At 61.8% G+C, this 21,625-nt stretch overlaps 2 protein-coding genes across 2 annotated transcripts; both read right to left on the bottom strand.

The window, feature by feature from the left end:
- Positions 1-1,378: 1,378 nt before the first annotated feature.
- On the bottom strand, positions 1,379-12,647 carry TMEM132A (transmembrane protein 132A). The gene is made up of 12 exons (XM_061348445.1): positions 12,404-12,647; positions 11,806-12,020; positions 11,531-11,711; positions 10,974-11,314; positions 10,005-10,330; positions 9,771-9,920; positions 9,481-9,673; positions 8,630-8,773; positions 7,580-7,782; positions 4,828-5,104; positions 2,550-2,741; positions 1,379-2,429 (listed from the first exon to the last, which is right to left on the bottom strand). Exons 1-12 carry the CDS (start codon positions 12,645-12,647, stop codon positions 1,383-1,385), a joined length of 3,513 nt encoding a protein of 1,170 aa, XP_061204429.1. The 3' UTR covers positions 1,379-1,382.
- A 2,481-nt stretch (positions 12,648-15,128) lies between these two features.
- TMEM109 (transmembrane protein 109) lies at positions 15,129-21,399 on the bottom strand. The gene is made up of 3 exons (XM_061348444.1): positions 21,238-21,399; positions 16,850-16,952; positions 15,129-15,508 (listed from the first exon to the last, which is right to left on the bottom strand). Exons 1-3 carry the CDS (start codon positions 21,397-21,399, stop codon positions 15,129-15,131), a joined length of 645 nt encoding a protein of 214 aa, XP_061204428.1.
- Positions 21,400-21,625: the final 226 nt, after the last annotated feature.

The following is a 21,625-nucleotide window of genomic DNA, read 5'->3' as shown; positions in this document are numbered from 1 at the left end:
GGGATGCGGGCTCTCGCATCCGGATCTACCCCATGGCATGGAGGACCATGGTGACCATGAGGATGTGCCACCAGTTAGCACTGGAGCAAGGGGGTTGGGTGCTGGGACCAGACTGGGTCCCATCCTGAAGGGCTCTTCCATAGCACAGGGGTGCCCAGAGATGCTGTGGCTGCCCCATCCCTGGCAGTGCTCAGGACACAAGAACCCCAATGGAAGGGACCCATGGAACTGGGTGAGCCTCGAGCTCCCATCCATCCCTATGGATCCCCAGGGGGTTGTATGGGCTTTGTGCTGACCCTAATGGGGTCAGACCCCCCAGGTAAAGAGGAAGCAGAAGGAAAGCCCCATAGCAAGGAGAAGCCACATTGGCTGATGGGGACCTTCCATCCTGGAGCATCCTTTGATGCTTGCATGGAGCAGGAATGAGGAATGGGGAGGTGGGGAGGGAGCAGAGCATGGGGCTGTGAGGAGCCAGCACCAGGCCCTTTGGTTCTTGATGGGGGTGATGGGGAGCAGACCCCTTGCATGGCCTCGGAGCAAGCAGCATCACATCCAAACTGGGGCAGCCCCTTTACCTGGGGGGCCTTTGCTTACCCATAGCAGTCCGATGCCTGCTTGGGTTCCTATGGGTCTGGGCTCTGCTGCTCTGATGATGCTGGATGGGAGCCGCATCCCTGTGGTCCCCATAGGATGCTGTGGGGATGGTTTGAGCCCCGTATGGGGCAGAGGGAAGGGGAAGGATGGGGGTGCCAGCAGGAGCAGGGCGACTCCAAGGGTGATTTGGGGGTGTCTTGGGGTCGAGGGGCTTTGGGATCCCCAAACAAAGGGACTTGAGGCTGTCAATGCAGGGGGGATGCTTTGCTGGAGCTTGGGGCAACCCCATGAGCAGGCAGGGATGAGCTGCATGGGAGGAAGAGGAGGAGGAGGAAGGAGACCCCACTCCCTAAGGCCACCCTCCTGGACCAGGCCATGCCATGCCCAGCTCCTGCATGGAGCCAGCATCGAGGGCAATGGGGTCAGGATGCTGATGGGGTCCTCTCCAACACTTTATTGCCTGTAGCAAGGTCGGGGTGACCCCCCCCCTATAAATAACAGCCCCCAGCACATGGGACAGGTACCGAACATCAGTCAGTCATACAAACCCGGATGTGTGGGTCAGGGCACCCAACACAGGACTCAGCATCACTATGAACACAAGGGCGCAATGAGACCCTAAGCAGTTAGGACACCCCCCTTTACAGGGGTGATGGCCCCAGACCCCAACACCATCACCACGGAGCGGTCCCCCAAGCCCATGTGTGTGTGCATCCCTATGGTGGCACAAGGCAGGTGGGTCCCTTCCTGCTTCGGACTGGGAGCACTGGGATCTCATCCCACCGTGCTCAGGAGCTGCCCCGGATCCTCTCCATGTAGCTACGGAGCTCCTCGGGGTCCCGCAGCCCCATATCCTCGCACACCCAACGGATGTCATCCTCGCTGGCCACCAGGATGGATTGGACATTGGGAACGGGCTCCTCTTGGGGGTCCTCAGCGCCTCGAGTTGGGGAGAAGGTGACAAATTCCACCCTCTTCCTCCTGCCCCCCCTTGGGGCTCCACCTTCCCTATGGGGCTGCGGAGCAACCGCCGGGCTTGTGGGGCTGGGGGTACCCCCATCTTCAGAACCGCAGCAGCAGCGCCCATCGGTGATGGGGGGCTCGGGTTGCCGCCGGTCCAGCTGCCGGCTCAGCTCCTCCTGGTCGGTACCCAACCAGACCCAGTTGTGGGGCTGTGGGGCCGACGATGGGGCCGCGGCATCGGGCAGCTCCTTCTGCTGGTAGCGCAGCACGAAGAAGATGCAGTTGATGAGGAAGATGAAGATGGCCAAGCAGAAGACCCCCAGCAGGACGTACATGCCGATCTCCAGGTCGGTTACGCGCTCCGGAGCCTTCACCATCTCCTCCTCCTCCTCACCAGTGTGCCCATACCCATCCTCCTCCTCCTCCGATGAAGACCCCATCCCTTGGAGCTTGGTGTTGCCCATCGCATCCCTCCTCCGTGGCTCGCTCCCGGCCGTCACCGCCTCTCCGGACATGGCCCCTTCCGCCCTTTGGAACGGGGACCTGGACCCATGGGGGACCCCGGTGCTGGTGGCGCCGTTACCCCCCCCCAGCACCTCAAGCCAAGCGGTGCCGGTGGCCAAGGCGGTGCCGCGGTGCCGGCCCCGGCGGCAGGGGTCTGGGGGGTGCAGGCTGAGCTGCAGCAGGGCCCCGCGCCCCGGGCCTTCGGCTACCACCCATGGGTGCGCGGTGGGGACACCCGGGGAGCCCCCCACGGTGGCTATGGTGGGGTCCAGCGATGTTAGGGTCAAGGCTGTGTCCTGCCACCCATAGAGCTCCAATGGGGCCAGTGTGTGGTCGGAGAAGGACAGCCACACGGAGAGCGTCGCTTCCTGCAGGGAAGGATGGCACCGGGAAGGATGGGATGGGGTGGGATGCATGGAGCTTAAAGCTCATCCCAACCCCAACCCCTTCCATTGGAGCAGGGTGCTCCAAGCCCCCATAGCCCTCACCTGCTTGGGTACCCGCAGGCTCCCTGTGCCCATGGCGCTGGCGGTCACCAGCCCCCGGTGCCCTGGCTCTGCCCGCACCACCAGGGACAGCCCCGACACGAGCTGGGCCCGGAGCTCCGTCACCGTCACCTTCTCATCCGACACCACCAGCGTCTGCTCCCCCAGGATGGAGTCTGACAGTGGGGAGCGGACCTGGGACATGGGGGGGGGACACACTGTGAGCCCTCAGGTCACACCTCCAGCCTCTGGCACCCCTGGCCTGGTACTCAGCAACTCCAGTTCCCTCCCTCCATCCCCTCCATCCCTTCCTCCACCCCTCCCTCCATCCCCTGCATCCCTCCCTCCATCCCTTCCTCCATCCTCTTCTTCCATCCTCCTCCATCCCTCCATCCCCTCCCTCTCCATTCCTCCTCCATCCCCTTCCTCCATCCCCTGCATCCCTCCCTCCATCCCTTCCTCCATCCTCCTTCCCTTCCTCCATCCCCTGCATCCCTCCCTCCATCCCTTCCTCCATCCTCTTCTTCCCTTCCTCCATCCCCTGCATCCCTCCCTCCATCCCTTCCTCCATCCTCTTCTTCCCTTCCTCCATCCCCTGCATCCCTCCCTCCATCCTCTGCATCTCTTCCTCCACCCCCCTTCATCCCTCTCTCCATCTGTTCCTCCATCCTCTGCATCCCTCCCTCCATCCCCTCCATCCCTCCCTCCATCCCTTGCATCCCTCCCTCCATCCCCTTCATCCCTCCCTCCATCCCTTCCTCCATCCCCTGCATCCCTCCCTCCACCCCCTTCATCCCTCCCTCCATCCCCATCCCATCCCCATTCCCATCCCAACCCCATCCCCATCCCCATCCCATCCCCATCCCCTCCCCATCCCCTCCCCATCCCCATCCCCACCCCATCCCCATCCCCATCCCATCCCCATCCCCATCCCCATCCCCATCCCCATCCCCATCCCATCCCATCCCATCCCATCCATCCCCATCCATCCCATCCCCATCCATCCCCATCCCCATCCCCCATCCCATCCCATCCCATCCCATCCATCCATCCCCATCCCCATCCCCATCCCCATCCCCATCCCCATCCCATCCCCATCCCCTTCCCCATCCATCCCATCCCATCCCATCCCATCCCATCCCCATCCCCATCCCCATCCCCATCCCCATCCCATCCCCATCCCATCCCCATCCCCACCCCCATCCCATCCCCATCCCCATCCCATCCCCATCCCATCCCCATCCCATCCCCATCCCCACCCCCATCCCCATCCCCATCCCCATCCCATCCCCATCCCATCCCCATCCCACCCATCCCCATCCCCATCCATCCCCATCCCATCCCCCATCCCCATCCCCATCCCATCCCCATCCCCATCCCCATCCCCATCCCCATCCCATCCCCATCCCCATCCCATCCCCTTCCCATCCCCAACCCCATCCCCATCCCCATCCCATCCCCATCCCCACCCCATCCCCATCCCATCCCCATCCCCATCCCATCCCCATCCCCCACCCCCACCCCATCCCCATCCCATCCCCATCCCATCCCCATCCCCACCCCATCCCCATCCCCATCCCATCCCCATCCATCCCCATCCCCATCCCATCCCCATCCCCATCCCCATCCCATCCCCATCCCATCCCCATCCCATCCCCATCCCATCCCCATCCCCATCCATCCCTATCCCATCCCCATCCCCATCCCATCCCCATCCATCCCCATCGCCATCCATCCCCATCCCCATCCATCCCCATCCCCATCCCATCCCCATCCCCATCCCATCCCCATCCCATCCCCATCCCATCCCCATCCATCCCATCCCCATCCCCATCACACCCCATCACCATCCTATCCCCATCCCATCCCCATCCCCATCCTCATTCATACCCATTCCATCTCATCCATCCCCATCCCTTCCATTCCCATCCCCATACATCCCCATCCCATCCCCATCCCCATCCCCATCCATCCCCATCCCCATCCCCATCCCCATCCCCATCCCATCCCATCCCCATCCCATCCCCATCCATCCCATCCCCATCCCCATCCCATCCATCCCCATCCCCATCCCCATCCCATCCCCATCCCCATCCCCATCCCCATCCCCATCCCATCCATCCCCATCCCATCCCCATCCCATCCCCATCCCATCCCCATCCCCATCCCCATCCCATCCCCATCCCCATCCCCATCCATCCCCATCCCCATCCCCATCCCCATCCCATCCCATCCCATCCCCATCCCATCCCATCCCATCCCATCCCCACCCCATCCCTACCTCCACCGAGGTGACCCCTGGCTCCAGCCCCACCACCACAGGGCCCGGCTCCAGCGCTGCCACCCGCGGGTCCTGGACCCGGGTGCGTGCGGCCACCAGGGGGGTGACATCGAGGAGCCAGGCGGGGCCGGGCAGGTACGCGAGGGGCCGGCCCCCGTCCAGCGGCCGCGCCGCGAAGTGAGCCAGGACCCGCAGCGCCGTGCGCTGGAACTGAGGGCGGCAGCCCCGGAACCGGCGGGGACCATCCCGGGCACCGGGAGCGGCCTCATCCGGAGCGCTGCGGGGAACGGGGAGGTGGGAATGGGGAGAGGGGAGTGGGGATGGGATGGGATGGGATGGGATGTGATGGGGATGGGGATGTGGATGGGATGGGGATGGGATAAGAACCCAGATCAGGGATACAGGGGATGTGGGGATGGGGATGGGGGATGGGGGGATGCGATGGGATGGGGATGGGGATGGGGATGGGATGGGGATGAGGAAATCCCAGTAGGGAGTAGGGGATGATGGGATGGGAATAGGATTAGGGATGGGGTGGGATGGGGATGGGAATAGGATGGGATGGGATGGGGATGTAAATGGGATCAGGATGGGGATCACAGGATCAGGATGGGATGGGGATGAGGGATGGGGTATAGGATGGGATGGGGAGGGGACTGGGGATGGGGATCAGGATGGGATGGGGATGGGGATAGGAATAGGGATGGGGGATGGGATGGGGATGGGGATGGGATGGGATGGGGTGGGGATGGGATGGGGATGGGGATGGGGATGGGGATGGGGATGGATGTGGGATGGGGATGGGGATGGGGGATGGGGATGGGGATGGATGGATGGGGATGGGGATGGGGATGGATGGATGGGGATGGGGATGGGGATGGGATGGGGGATGGGGATGGGGATGGATGGGGATGGATGGGGATGGGGATGGGATGGGATGGGGATGGGGATGGATGGGGATGGGGGAGGGGATGGGGATGGGGATGGGGATGATGGGATGGGGATGGGGATGGGGGATGGGATGGGGTGGGATGGGGATGGGATGGGGGATGGGGATGGGGATGGGGATGGGGATGGGATGGATGGGGATGGGGATGGGGATGGGGATGGGGATGGGATGGGGGTGGGATGGGGATGGGGATGGGGATGGGGATGGGAGATGGGGATGGGGATGGGAATGGGATGGGGGATGGGATGGGGATGGGGATGGACGGGATGGGGGATGGGATGGGATGGAGGGGATGGATGGATGGGGATGAGATGGGGATGGGATGGGAACAGGGATGGGGATGGGGACGGGAGGGATGGGGATGAGGTGGGGATGGGATGGGGTGGGATGGGGATGGATGGGGGATGGGGATGGATGGGGTGGGGATGGGATGGGGATGGGGATGGGGATGGGGATGGGGATGGATGGGATGGGGATGGGATGGGGATGGGGACTGGGGATGGGACTGGGGATGGGATGGGGGTGGGATGGGGATGGGGATGGGGATGGGGATGGGGATGGGGACGGGATGGGGGATGGATGGGGATGGGGATGGGTATGGATGGGGATGGATGGATGGGGAGGGGATGGATGGATGGGGATGGATGGGGATGGGGATGGGGATGGGGATGGGGACGGGATGGATGGGGATGGGGATGGGGATGGGGATGATGGGATGGGGATGGGATGGGGGAAGGCATGGGGATGGGGATGGATGGGATGGATGGGGATGGAGGGATGGGGAGGGATGGATGGATGGGGATGGGGATGGGGATGGGGATGGGGTGGGGATGGGGATGGGGATGGGGATGGATGGGGATGGGGATGGGGATGGGGATGGGGATGGATGGGGATGGATGGGGATGGGATGGGGATGGATGGGGATGGGATGGATGGGGATGGATGGATGGGGATGGATGGATGGATGGGTGGGGATGGGGGATGGGATGGGGATGGGATGGATGGGGATGGATGGGATGGGATGGGGATGGGGCTGGGATGGATCAGGATGGGATGGATGGAATGGGATGGGGATGGTGCGTGGATGGGATGGGGATGGATGGGGTGGGGATGGGGATGGGATGGGGTGGGGATGGGGATGGGATGGGGATGGGATGGGATGGGGATGGGATGGGGATGGGATGGGGTGGGGATGGGATGGATGGGGATGGGGATGGGGATGGGATGGGGGATGGGGATGGGGATGGGGTGGGGATGGGGGATGGGGATGGGGATGGGGTGGGGATGGGGATGGGGATGGGGGATGGGATGGGGATGGGATGGGGATGGGGATGGATGGGATGGGATGGGGATGGGGATGGATGGGGATGGGATGGGGATGGGATGGGGGATGGATGGGGATGGGGATGGGGATGGATGGACTGGGTGGGGATGGGGATGGATGGGGATGGATGGGATGGGGATGGATGGATGGGGATGGGATGGGGGATGGGGATGGATGGGGATGGATGGGGAATGGGGTGGGGATGGGGATGGGATGGGGATGGGGTGGGGTGGGGATGGGATGGGGATGGGGTGGGGTGGGGATGGGATGTGGATGGGGTGGGATGGGGACGGGGATGGGGATGGGGAGGGGGTGGGGATGGGATGGGGATGGGATGGGATGGGGGTGGGATCAGGATGGGATGGGATGGGGGTTCAATGGGGCCAGTGTGTGGTCGGAGAAGGCTCTCAATGGGGCAGCCCCTATGCACTGACCCCAGCGGTTGCTCCGTGCCCCACATCCCCATCCCTTGCTCTCACCTCTCGGTGCCGTGGGGCAGGCGCCAGCCCCGCAGCTGCCCCAGGGCCGTGTCCCCCAGCTGCAGGCGCAGCGGCAGCAGTGGGGCCCACACCGTGAAGCTCAGCGCCGCGTGCAGGCGCCGCCACCAGAAATCCACCCGAGCCCCCCGAGCCCCACGGCTCTCCTGGCCCCCCACGAACACCGCGGTGCAGGCGGCAGAGACCTGCGCGGGGAGGGGAGATGGGGGTAGAGGGGGGATGGGGGGATATGGGGGGTATGGGGGGTATGGGGGATGGGTATAAGGGGTATGGGGGGTATGGGGGGGATAGGGGTGATAGGGGGTATAGAGGGTATGGGGGGTATAGGGGGGTATGGGGGTATAGGGGTTACAGGGGGGTTTGAGGGTATAGGGGGATATGGGGGGTATAGGGGGTATAGGGGGCATGGGGGTATAGGGGGGATAGGGGTGATAGGGGGTATAGAGGGTATAGGGGGTATAGGGGCTATAGGGGGGTATGGGGGGGTATGGAGGGTATAGGGGGTTTAGAGGGGTATAGGGGGTATGGGGGGTATAGGGGGTATGGGGGGTATAGGGGGTATGGGGGGTAGAGGGGGTATAGGGGGTATAGGGGGTATGAGGGGTATGGGGGTATGGGGGATAGGGGGTATAGGGGGTATAGGGGGTATAGGGGGTATATGGGGTATGGGGGGGGATAGGGGGTATAGGGGCATATAGGTTGTATAGGGCTATAGGGGGATAGGGGGTATGGGAGTATAAGGGGTATAGGGGCATATAGGGGGTATAGGGGGGTATAGGGGGTATGGTGGTTATAGGGGGTATAGGGGGTATAGGTGGTATAGGGGGTATAGGGGGTGTAGGGGATACAGGAGTATAGGGGGTATAGGGAGTATAGGGGGGTATAGGGGCTATAGGGGGCTATAGGGGCTGTAAGGGGTATAGGGAGTATAGGGGGTATAGGGGGGTATAAGGGGTATAGGGGGTATAGGGGGGTATAGAGGGGCATAGGGGTGTCTATGGGGTACTGGGGGGATCTGGGGGTCCCGCTCACCTGCAGGACCTGCTTGTCAGCTGACTCGCAGCCGGGGGGCTCCGGGAGCTCAGTGATGCCCCCCCCCGCCTCCACCAACACCAGTCTGACGGGCACGAAGCGGGGGACCCCCGTCAGTGGGGCCGTGTTGAGGATCTCCAGGTCCTGTGGGGCAGAGTGGGGCTGGGAACATGGCTCCATATGGGGGGGATGGGGATGGCATGGGGGGGATGGGGTGGGATGGGATGGGAATGGGGTGGGGTAGTGGGAATGGGGTGGGATGGGGATGGGATGATGGGGATGGGATGGGGATGGGGATGGGATGATGGGGATGGATGATGGGGATGGGATGGGATGGGGATGGGGTGGGGATGGATGGATGATGGGGATGGGATGGGATGGGATGTGGGGATGGGATGGTGGGGATGGGATGGGATGGGATGGGGATGGGATGGGGATGGGATGATGGGGATGGGATGGGATGATGGGGATGGGATGGGATGGGATGGGATGGGGATGGGATGGGATGGGATGGGATGGGATGATGGGGATGGGGATGGGACAGGATGATGGGGATGGGATGATGGGGATGGGATGATGGGATGGTGGGGATGGGGGAATGGGGATGGGGTAGTGGTGATGGGATGATGAGGGTGGGATGATGGGGATGGGATGGGATGATGGGGATGGGATGATGGGGATGGGATGGGATAATGGGGATGGGATGGGATGGGATGGGATGGGATGATGGGGATGGGATGATGGGGATGGGATGGGATGGGATGGGATGATGGGGATGGGATGATGGAGACAGGATGGTGTGGGTGGGATGGTGGGGATGGGATGATGGGGACAGGATGGGGGGTACCCACCTGTACAAGGGGGACGAGAGCCCGGACATCGCGCTCCGACACCTGGATCTCCCACACCAGTTTATCCTTCTGCGCCTCGGGGTCCTGCCCTGGGTACTCCACTTGCCACGTGAGGGGCCGCACCGGTGCCAGCCCCGCGGTCCCATTCTCCACCACCACATCCAAGTGCAGGAACGCCTCAGTATCAGCCACCCTGTGCCACCATATGGGGGTCAAGCTGCGCTGTACCCCCCCCCGTCCCCACAATGCCCACATTGGGATGCTTAACCCCTATGGGGCGCATCCCTTACCTGGATCCAGCAGCAGCATCCCCGCTCCTCCGGCACATCACCACCACCGTGGAGTGCTTGGGACCGCGGCTGCGCTCCACATGCGTTGTCCATGCCCCGGGTACCCCGCTGCGGGCACCCATCACCTGCAGCCCTTTCTTGGCCTTGATCCTAATGGAGCATCCCCATCAGCCCCCATCCCTGTTATAACCCCCCCGTTCCCGCAGCATCGGGGGTACCCCCGCATCCTCTCACCGCAGCACCAAGTGGTCGGCGGTGAAGTTGTGCCGCAGGGCGATGCTGGCGCTGAAGCGATGCCCCGGCCGCACGCTGGCATCGGGTACCCGCAGCAGGACCTTGGGGTCCAACCTCACCTCCTGCCACCGCACCGCCTCCGCCGCCCGCAGCTCCAGGGAGCCCAGGGGATGTGGAGCAGCCCCGGCACGGCCCCGTTCCCGGTTCCCAGTGCGGTGTTCCCGGGATCCCATCACGCTGTACTGGAGCTGGGCCGGTGCGGGGGGAGCGGGGGAGAACCAGTGGGGGGGGATCTCCAGTTCTACCACGCAGGCGCCCAGGGGTGCCTGGAGGGGAGAGTGGGGTTCTGGTGTGTTCCGGTGCATCCCAGTTCATCCCAGTGCATCCCAGTGAGTCCCAGTGCATCCCGGTTCATCCCAGTGCATCCCAGTGCATCCCGGTGCATCCCGGTGCATCCCACTGCATCCCACTGCATCCCGGTGCATCCCACTGCATCCCGGTGCATCCTGGTGCATCCCGGTGCATCCCAGTGCATCCCAGTGAGTCCCAGTGCATCCCGGTGCATCCCACTGCATCCCAGTGCATCCCACTGCATCCCAGTGCATCCCAGTGCATCCCGGTGCATCCCAGTGCATCCCAGTGCATCCCAGTGCATCCCGGTGCATCCCGGTGCATCCCGGTGCATCCCAGTGCATCCCAGTGCATCCCACTGCATCCCGGTGCATCCCGGTGCATCCCGGTGTGTCCCAGTGCATCCCGGTGCATCCCGGTGCATCCCAGTGCATCCTGGTGCATCCCACTACATCCCACTGCATCCCGGTGCATCCTGCTGCATCCCAGTGCATCCCGGTGCATCCTGGTGCATCCCAGTGCATCCCATTGCATCCCACTGCATCCCGGCGCATCCCGGTGCATCCTGGTGCATCCCAGTTAGGGGGATGAAGGGGGTGAGCCCATGGTGGCACTGACCTGCAGGTGGCACGAGGCATGGGCCACCCGGCCATGGTGATGTGCATAGAGGGTGACATAGGGCAGGTCTCGGTCCTTGGGGTGATCCCGTTCCATGGGGTGATCCCATTCCATGGGGTGATCCCATTCCTTGGGGTGATCCTGCTTTGTGGGGTGATCCCAGTCTCCAGGGTGATCCCGTTCCTTGGGGTGATCCCAGTTCCTGGGGTGGTTTTGCTCCTTGGGATGATCCCTCTCTTTAGGTTGATCCCATTCCTTGGGATGATCCCAGTTCTTGGGATGCTGCTCCTTGGGATGATCCCAGGTCCTGGGATGATGCTGTTCCATGGGGTGATCCCTCTCTTTAGGTTGATCCCATTCCTTGGGATGATCCCAGTTCTTGTGATGCTGCTCCTTGGGGTGATCCCAGTTCCTGGGATGCTGCTCCTTGGGATGATCCCAGTTCTTGGGATGCTGCTCCTTGGGGTGATCCCAGTTCTTGGGATGCTGCTCCTTGGGGTGATCCCACTCCCCAGGACGATCCCGCTCCTGATGCTGATCCCACATTCCAGGCTCACCCTGCTCCCGCTGTCCGGGTGGATCCCATCCCTCGGGATGATCCCGTTTCCCAGCCATCCAATCAGGCCCATACAGATGGAAGAGCACACGGGCAAAGGGCTCTGCCGGTGACACGGAGCTCTCAATGGGGACAGCCCGCACAGCCCAAGCTTCCCTCTGCTCCCTCTCCATGGGTACCTCCTGCAGTGGGATAGGGATGATGGGAGCAGGATGCTGAGCATCCCCCCTATAAAGGATGCATGGAAAAAGGGGATGGATTTGGGGACCACTTTACCTGCCGGGTGCTGAAGGGGGGGTAAGTGGCTTGGAGCAAAGGTTGGGTACCGGGGTTGTGCCGCAGCATCAGGAAGGTCTCGGTGCGGGTATCCATGGAGGTGTTGGTTGGGGTATCCCGGTCTGCCCGTTGCAAGCGGTAGTATTCCGGTACCCCCAGGAGCTCCAGGTCTGCCGGTAGGAACAGGGGTTCCGGGGGGTCCCCGTCCCCTTTTGCTATGGGGAACAAGGGGGTGTGATGCTATGGGTGATGCCCTGCATCCGTGCTATAGCGTCACCCCAACTTCATCCCCGTTCGTAACAACGGGGGTGAAGGAGGAGGGATGCTGGTGGCATCATCCCGGTGGGATGCAGCGATGAACTGGGGAAAGAGGGGGGGTGATTCCCAATGGGAAGCAAGGAGGAATTCCCATTGGATCCCACGTTCCACACTGGAACTGGGGGTTCCGCCCCCACCCCCCCCCCCGCGATCCCGAGGGGATCCCAGTGTGGAAACGACTCCCGATGCGGGAATGGCTGCGGGATTGGGGGGGGGGGGGTGTGGAAAGGGTTCACCCCCTATCGCGATAGCGATCGCGATCGGTCCCGCCCGCACTCACCCGAGGAGCAGAGCAGGGCCGCGGTCAACAGCGCCAGTTTCGGGCCCGGGGTCGGTACCGGGGCCATGGCCGGGGCTCGTTCGCCGCTCCCGTTCCTCCGCCTCCCGTACAGACAATGGGGCCGGGGCGGGACCCGCACCGGCACCGCCTCGTCCCGCTGGGTCCTAAACACCGCCTCTTGCCCGCCCTGGGTAGCGCCGACCACCGAGGGCTGCTCCCATCCCGTTTCCTTCCTTATCCCCATTCCCATCCTGTTCCCCATCCTCATTCCCATCCCATCCCACTCCCATCCCCATTACCATTCCCTTCCCTTCCCTGTCCCTTTCCCATTCCCATTTCTATTCCTATCCCCATTCCCATCCTGTTCCCCATCCTCATTCCCATCCCACTCCCATCCCCATTCCCATTCCCGTCCCTTTCCCATTCCCCTTTCTATCCCTATCCCCATTCCCATCCTGTTCCCCATCCTCATTCTCATCCCAGTCCCATCCCTATTTCCCTCCCTATCCCCATTCCCACCCCATCCTCCTCCCCACTCCTATTCCCATCCCCATTTCCATTCCCATCCTGTCCCTTTCCTATCCCCATTTCCATCCCTAGCCCCATTCCCATCCTGTTCCCCATCGTCATTCCCATCCCACTCCCACCCCCATTCCCATTCCCGTCCTTTTCCCATTCCCCTTTCCATCCCTATCCCCATTCCCATCCTGTTCCCCATCCCCATTCTCATTCCAATCCCATCCCAATCCCATCCCCATCCCCATTCACATCGCCACCCCATCCTCTTCCGCATTATCCTGTTTATTCCCATTCCTATCCTGCTGCCCAATCCTATCTCCATTCCCAACTCTATCCTGTTCTCATTCCTTTCCCATTCCCATCCTGCTCCCTGTCCCTATTTCCCTCCCTATACCCATTCCCACCCCATCCTCCTCCCCATTCCACTCCCATCCCCATTTCCATTCCCATCCCCATCCCTTTCCCATCCTGCTCCCCATCCCCATTTCCATCCTTATCCCCTTTCCCATCCCATTCCCCATCCCCATTCTCACTCCAATCCCATCCTGCTCCCCATCCTCATCCTCATTCACATCACCACCCCATTCTGTTCTGCATTACACTGCTCATTCCCATTCCTATCCTGCTGCCCAACCCCATCTCCATTCCCAACTGTATCCTATTCTCATCCCCTTCCCATTCCCATCCCACTCCCCGTCCCCATCTCCGTCCCTATCCCCATTCCCATCCTGTTCCCCATCCCCATCCCACCCTGTTCCACATTACACTCTTCATTCCCATTCCCACCCAGTTCCCCAGTCCCATCTCCATTCCCAACTCTACCCTGCTCTCATCCCATTCCCATTCCCATCCCCATTCCCATTCCAGGACACGGGGTACCACGAGCCCTATTGAGAAGCCCCCATCCACAGGGATGGAGACAAGGACCCCCCTCAGCACCATCAGCAGGGGGAGAAGGATGAATTCACCCCCCCCACACCAGACTGGGATTGGGGGGTTCTGAGCATCCCCAAGGGGGTCCCCCCTGTATCCCAATGGGGATCCATGTGTGGAGCAGAGGAGCCAGACTGGGATGAACCCGGCTTTATTCAGACCCATGTACAAAAGCAGCTGACAGCGAGGGGGGGGCTGCACCCCCCCATAGGGTGAACCCCCATTTCGGCCTGAGGTCGGGAGCAGGGGGGTCCCCCCACACTGGGCAAGGCACTTTTGGCTTGGGGGAAGGCACTGGGAGCACGTCCCCAGCTTTTGGGGTGCTGCAGTGGGGGGGGGGGAGACACCTCTGTGTATGTAATGGGGGGTCCCAGAGGGATGCGTGTTTGGGGGTCCAGAGCCAAAGCAATGGGGTGCAATGGGGCAGCTTGTGAGGAGTGTGCTGGGGGGTATCCCTCCTCCCAGTTATGGGGTGTCCCCCCCCTTCTGCCATCAACGGGAGCATCCCCAGCTTTGGGATGCTGCAATGGGGGGACCCCATCTGTGGGATAAGGGGGTGCAAGGAGGGGGATGCTGGGGCGGTCCATGGGATGCAATGGGGCAGCTCAGTGGGGTGCACCCTCGGGGTCCCTCCCTCCTCCCTGGTCCGGGGTCCCCCCCACTTCTGCCATCAATGGGAGCATCCCGTCTGTGGGATAAGGGGGTGCAGGGAGGGGGATGCTGGGGGGTGTGCATGGGGTGCAATGGGGTAGCTCAGGGAGCGCATCCTCGGGGTCCCCCCACTTCTGCCGTCAATGGGGGGGACCCCCTCTGTGGGATAAGGGGGCGCAGGGAGGGGGATGCTGGGGGGTCCATGGGGCGCACCCCCGGGGTCCCCCCACTTTTGCCATCAATGGGAGCATCCCCAGCTTTAGGGTGCTGCAATGGGGGGGACCCCATCTGTGGGACCAGGGTGCGCAGGGAGGGGGATGCTGAGGGGTCCATAGGGAACAATGGGGCAGCTCAGGGAGCGCATCCTCGGGGTCCCCCCACTTCTGCCATCAATGGGAGCATCCCCTCAGCTTTAGGGTGCTGCAATGGGGGGGACCCCCCCTGCGGGACCAGGGGGTGCAGAGAGGGGGATGCAGGGGGGCTCCATGGGGCTCCCCCCGGGGTCCCCCCACTTCTGCCATCAATGGGAGCATCCCCAGCTTTGGGATGCTACAATGGGGGGGACCCCACCTGCAGGACCAGGGTGCGCAGGGAGGGGGATGCAGGGGGGGGGGGGGGTCCCTCACTCCTCCCTATTGCGGGGCCCCCCCCACCTCTGCCTCCTCTGCAGCTCCTCCACTTTCCACTCGAGGCTCCTGAGCGCCGCCTGCAGGCGGGGGTCGGGATCGCGCTCGGGGGGGGGTCCCAGGAGGGCCTGGAGGGCGCAGCTCAGCGCCCATAGAGCCAGGAGCTGCCCCGCCTGCGCCGTGGGGCTCTGCGCGGACCCCGCCACCAGCAGGAAGGCGCAGAGGAAAGCGCAGCGCAGCGCGGGGCCGAGCAGGGGCTGGAGCCGGGCCCGCAGCAGGGAGCGGAGCCCCGAGAGCGCCAGCGCCGCCAGAGCCCAGAGCAGCGCCCGCTGGACCGAGGGGGGAGCCGGGGCCGATGCGAGCAGAGAGGGGGGGCCTGGAACGGGAATGGGAGAGGGTGGGAGAGGGGAGAGGGGAATGGGGGGGAATGGGGGCAATGGGGGCACCTGAGTGCGGGACTGGTGTCACTGGTGTGTTACTGGTGTGTTACTGGTGTCACTGGTGTGTTACTGGTGTGTTACTGGTGTCACTGGTGTGTGTGTGCAGTACTGGTGTCACTGGTATCAGTGCTGTGTGTGTATGGGACTGGTGTCGCTGGTGTCACTGGTGTGTGCGGGAGTGGTGTCACTGGTGTCACTGGTGTGTGTGTGTGCAGGACTGGTGTCACTGGTGTGTTACTGGTGTCACTGGTGTGTTACTGGTGTGTGTGGGACTGGTGTCACTGGTGTCACTGGTGTGTGCGGTACTGGTGTCACTGGTGTGTGTGGTACTGGTGTCACTGTGTGTGTGCGGGATTGGTGTCACTGGTGTGTGTGGTACTGGTGTCAATGGTGGCACTGGTGGCATGATGTCAATGGTGTCACTGCTGTCAATGGTGTCACCGGTGTCAATGGTGGCACTGGTGTCACTGATGTCACTGGTGTCAATGGTGGCACTGGTGGCAATTGTGTCAATGGTATCAGTCATGGCACCCATGTGCGGTACTGGTGTCACTGGTGTCAATGGTGTCAGTGGTGTCACTGGTGTTACTGGTGTCACTGGTGTCACTGGTGTTACTAGTGTGTTACTGGTGTTACTGGTGTCACTGGTGTAATACTGGTGTGTTACTGGTGTTACCAATGTGTTACTGGTGTGTCACTGGTGTTACCGATGTGTTACTGGTGTGTCACTGGTGTGTTACTGGTGTTACCGGTGTATTGCTCGTGTGTTAATGGTGTGTTACCGGTGTTACTGGTGTTACTGGTGTTACTGGTGTTACTGGTGTTACTGGTGTTACTGGTGTTACCGGTGTTACTGGTGTTACTGGTGTTACTGGTTGTTACTGGTGTTACTGGTGTTCCCGGTTGTTACTGGTGTTACTGGTGTTACTGGTGTTACTGGTGTGCTACTGGTGTTACTGGTGTGTTACTGGTGTTACTGGTGTGTTACTGGTGTGTCACTGGTGTGTTACTGGTGTTACTGGTGTGTTACTGGTGTGTCACTGGTGTGTTACTGGTGTTACTGGTGTGTTACTGGTGTGTCACTGGTGTTACTGGTGTTACTGGTGTGTTACTGGTGTGTTACTGGTGTTACTGGTGTTACTGGTGTTACTGGTGTGTCACTGGTGTGTTACTGGTGTGTTACTGGTGTTACTGGTGTTACTGGTGTCACTGGTGTTACTGGTGTGTTAACTGGTGTGTCCCTGGTGCCACGCAGAGGCCCCCACCCCAGCACTCACCACTGACACCAGCAGCCGCCAGGAGCTCCCCCAGGATCCCACAGAGCGCGCCCAGAGCAGCCGAGAGCCCGCAGGAGATGGCCCAGAGGGAGCTGGAGAGGAACTGGGGGAGAGGGGAGAGGGGATGGAGCCCCCATCCCATACCCATGTGTGCTCCATAGGGATGCGCTATCCCTGCCATGCAGCCCCCATTCCATACCCATGTGTGCTCCATAGGGATGCGCTATCCCTGCCATGCAGCCCCCATTCCATACCCCATGTGTGCTCCATAGGGATGCGCTATCCCTGCCATGCAGCCCCCATTCCATACCCATGTGTGCTCCATAGGGATGCGCTATCCCTGCCATGCAGCCCCCATTCCATACCCATGTGTGCTCCATAGGGATGCGCTAGCCCTGCCATGCAGCCCCCATTCCATACCCTGTGTGCTCCATAGGGATGCCTATCCTCCATGCAGCCCCATTCCATACCCATGTGTGCTCCATAGGGATGCGCTATCCCTGCCATGCAGCCCCCATTCCATACCCATGTGTGCTCCATAGGGATGCGCTATCCCTGCCATGCAGCCCCCATTCCATACCCATGTGTGCTCCATAGGGATGCGCTATCCCTGCCATGCAGCCCCCATTCCATACCCCATGTGTGCTCCATAGGGATGCGCTATCCCTGCCATGCAGCCCCCATTCCATACCCATGTGTGCTCCATAGGGATGCGCTATCCCTGCCATGCAGCCCCCATTCCATACCCCATGTGTGCTCCATAGGGATGCGCTATCCCTGCCATGCAGCCCCCATTCCATACCCATGTGTGCTCATGTGTGCTCCATAGGGATGCGCTATCCCTGCCATGCGCCCCCATTCCATACCCATGTGTGCTCCATAGGGATGCGCTATCCCTGCCATGCAGCCCCCATTCCATACCCATGTGTGCTCCATAGGGATGCGCTATCCCTGCCATGCAGCCCCCATTCCATACCCCATGTGTGCTCCATAGGGATGCGCTATCCCTGCCATGCAGCCCCCATCCCATACCCCATGTGTGCTCCATAGGGATGCGCTATCCCCGCCATGCAGCCCCCATTCCATACCCCATGTGTGCTCCATAGGGATGCGCTATCCCTGCCATGCAGCCCCCATTCCATACCCATGTGTGCTCCATAGGGATGCGCTATCCCTGCCATGCAGCCCCCATTCCATACCCATGTGTGCTCCATAGGGATGCGCTATCCCTGCCATGCAGCCCCCATTCCATACCCATGTGTGCTCCATAGGGATGCGCTATCCCTGCCATGCAGCCCCCATTCCATTCCATGTGTGCTCCATAGGGATGCGCTATCCCTGCCATGCCCCCTTTCCATACCCATGTGTGCTCCATAGGGATGCGCTATCCCTGCCATGCAGCCCCCATTCCATACCCATGTGTGCTCCATAGGGATGCGCTATCCCTGCCATGCAGCCCCCATTCCATACCCATGTGTGCTCCATAGGGATGCGCTATCCCCATGGAGCCCCCATTCCATACCCCATGTGTGCTCCATAGGGATGCGCTATCCCTGCCATGCAGCCCCCATTCCATACCCATGCGTGCTCCATAGGGATGCGCTATCCCTGCCATGCAGCCCCCATTCCATACCCATGTGTGCTCCATAGGGATGCGCTATCCCCCGGATGGAGCCCCCATTCCATACCCCATGTGTGCTCCATAGGGATGCGCTATCCCTGCCATGCAGCCCCCATTCCATACCCATGTGTGCTCCATAGGGATGCGCTATCCCTGCCATGCAGCCCCCATTCCATACCCATGTGTGCTCCATAGGGATGCGCTATCCCTGCCATGCAGCCCCCATTCCATACCCCATGTGTGCTCCATAGGGATGCGCTATCCCTGCCATGCAGCCCCCATTCCATACCCATGTGTGCTCCATAGGGATGCGCTATCCCTGCCATGCAGCCCCCATTCCATACCCATGTGTGCTCCATAGGGATGCGCTATCCCTGCCATGCAGCCCCCATTCCATACCCATGTGTGCTCCATAGGGATGCGCTATCCCTGCCATGCAGCCCCCATTCCATACCCATGTGTGCTCCATAGGGATGCGCTATCCCTGCCATGCAGCCCCCATTCCATACCCATGTGTGCTCCATAGGGATGCGCTATCCCTGCCATGCAGCCCCCATTCCATACCCATGTGTGCTCCATAGGGATGCGCTATCCCTGCCATGCAGCCCCCATTCCATACCCATGTGTGCTCCATAGGGATGCGCTATCCCTGCCATGCAGCCCCCATTCCATACCCATGTGTGCTCCATAGGGATGCGCTATCCCTGCCATGCAGCCCCCATTCCATACCCATGTGTGCTCCATAGGGATGCGCTATCCCTGCCATGCAGCCCCCATTCCATACCCATGTGTGCTCCATAGGGATGCGCTATCCCTGCCATGCAGCCCCCATTCCATACCCATGTGTGCTCCGGGATGCAGCCCATTCCATACCCATGTGTGCTCCATAGGGATGCGCTATCCCCGGGATGCAGCCCCCATTCCATACCCATGTGTGCTCCATAGGGATGCGCTATCCCTGCCGGTTTTGTGTGTATAGGGATGCGCTATCCCTGCCATGCAGCCCCCATTCCATACCCATGTGTGCTCCATAGGGATGCGCTATCCCTGCCATGCAGCCCCCATTCCATACCCATGTGTGCTCCATAGGGATGCGCTATCCCTGCCATGCAGCCCCCATTCCATACCCATGTGTGCTCCATAGGGATGCGCTATCCTGCCATGCAGCCCCCATTCCATACCCCATGTGTGCTCCATTGGGATGGCTGTCCGGGATGCAGCCCATTCCATACCCCATGTGTGCTCCATAGGGATGCGCTATCCCGGGTGCAGCCCCATTCCATACCCATGTGTGTCCATAGGGATGCGCTATCCTCGGGATGCAGCCCCCATTCCATACCCATGTGTGCTCCATAGGGATGCGCTATCCCTGCCATGCAGCCCCCATTCCATACCCATGTGTGCTCCATAGGGATGCGCTATCCCTGCCATGCAGCCCCCATTCCATACCCATGTGTGCTCCATAGGGATGCGCTATCCCTGCCATGCAGCCCCCATTCCATACCCATGTGTGCTCCATAGGGATGCGCTATCCCTGCCATGCAGCCCCCATTCCATACCATGTGTGCTCCATAGGGATGCGCTATCCCCGCCATGCAGCCCCCATTCCATACCCCATGTGTGCTCCATAGGGATGCGCTATCCCTGCCATGCAGCCCCCATTCCATACCCATGTGTGCTCCATAGGGATGCGCTATCCCTGCCATGCAGCCCCCATTCCATACCCATGTGTGCTCCATAGGGATGCGCTATCCCTGCCATGCAGCCCCCATTCCATACCCCATGTGTGCTCCATAGGGATGCGCTATCCCTGCCATGCAGCCCCCATTCCATCCATGTGTTTACCCATGTGTGCTCCATAGGGATGCGCTATCCCTGCCATGCAGCCCCCATTCCATACCCATGTGTGCTCCATAGGGATGCGCTATCCCCGGGATGCAGCCCCCATTCCATACCCATGTGTGCTCCATAGGGATGCGCTATCCCCGGGATGCAGCCCCCATTCCATACCCATGTGTGCTCCATAGGGATGCGCTATCCCTGCCATGCAGCCCCCATTCCATACCCATGTGTGCTCCATAGGGATGCGCTATCCCTGCCATGCAGCCCCCATTCCATACCCATGTGTGCTCCATAGGGATGCGCTATCCCTGCCATGCAGCCCCCATTCCATACCCATGTGTGCTCCATAGGGATGCGCTATCCCTGCCATGCAGCCCCCATCCCATACCCCATGTGTGCTCCATAGGGATGCGCTATCCCGATGCAGCCCATTCCATACCCATGTGTGCTCCATAGGGATGCGCTATCCCTGATGCAGCCCCCATTCCATACCCATGTGTGCTCCATGGGATGCGCTATCCCTGCCATGCAGCCCCCATTCCATACCCATGTGTGCTCCATAGGGATGGCTATCCCTGCCATGCAGTCCATTCCATACCCATGTGTGCTCCATAGGGATGCGCTATCCCTGCCATGCAGCCCCCATTCCATACCCATGTGTGCTCCATAGGGATGCACTATCCCTGCCATGCAGCCCCCATTCCATACCCCATGTGTGCTCCATAGGGATGCGCTATCCCTGCCATGCAGCCCCCATTCCATACCCCATGTGTGCTCCATAGGGATGCGCTATCCCTGCCATGCAGCCCCCATTCCATACCCCATGTGTGCTCCATAGGGATGCGCTATCCCTGCCATGCAGCCCCCATTCCATACCCCATGTGTGCTCCATAGGGATGCGCTATCCCTGCCATGCGGTACCCACCTCGCTCACCGCTCGCAGCGGCTGCGGTCCTAGCGCGCCCTCTAGCGCCGCCCATGCGGCACTGCCCGCCCGGCTCAGGACGTCATCGCCGCCCGCAGCCCCGGCCCCGGTGCTCAGCACCAGGCCCAGCACCAGCCCCGACAGCGCATGCGCGGGACCCATCGCCAGCCCGGCCTCTATGGGGATATTGATGGGGGGGCCCGCCCCATAATCGGCCCTCGGGACCCCCCCGCGCCGGGCCCCGGCTGTTCCGGGATCTCGGCTGTGCCCTCGCCAAGGACACGGGGGGGGCGGGCATCATTGCACCCCCATAGAGACCCACACCCCCCCCATAGGGACCCACACATCCCATGGGGCACCCCACTTCTGATCACCCCCCCGTGCCCCA

This window comes from Neopsephotus bourkii, unplaced genomic scaffold, assembly GCF_033783945.1.
Source record: "Neopsephotus bourkii isolate Nb327-2 ecotype Australia unplaced genomic scaffold, CSIRO-AGI_Nbou_v1 NB_358, whole genome shotgun sequence".
In the NCBI taxonomy this organism is placed as follows: domain Eukaryota; kingdom Metazoa; phylum Chordata; class Aves; order Psittaciformes; family Psittacidae; genus Neopsephotus; species Neopsephotus bourkii.
The sequence above is the reverse complement of the archived record's forward strand: the minus strand, read 5'-3'. Positions and strand labels throughout refer to the sequence as shown.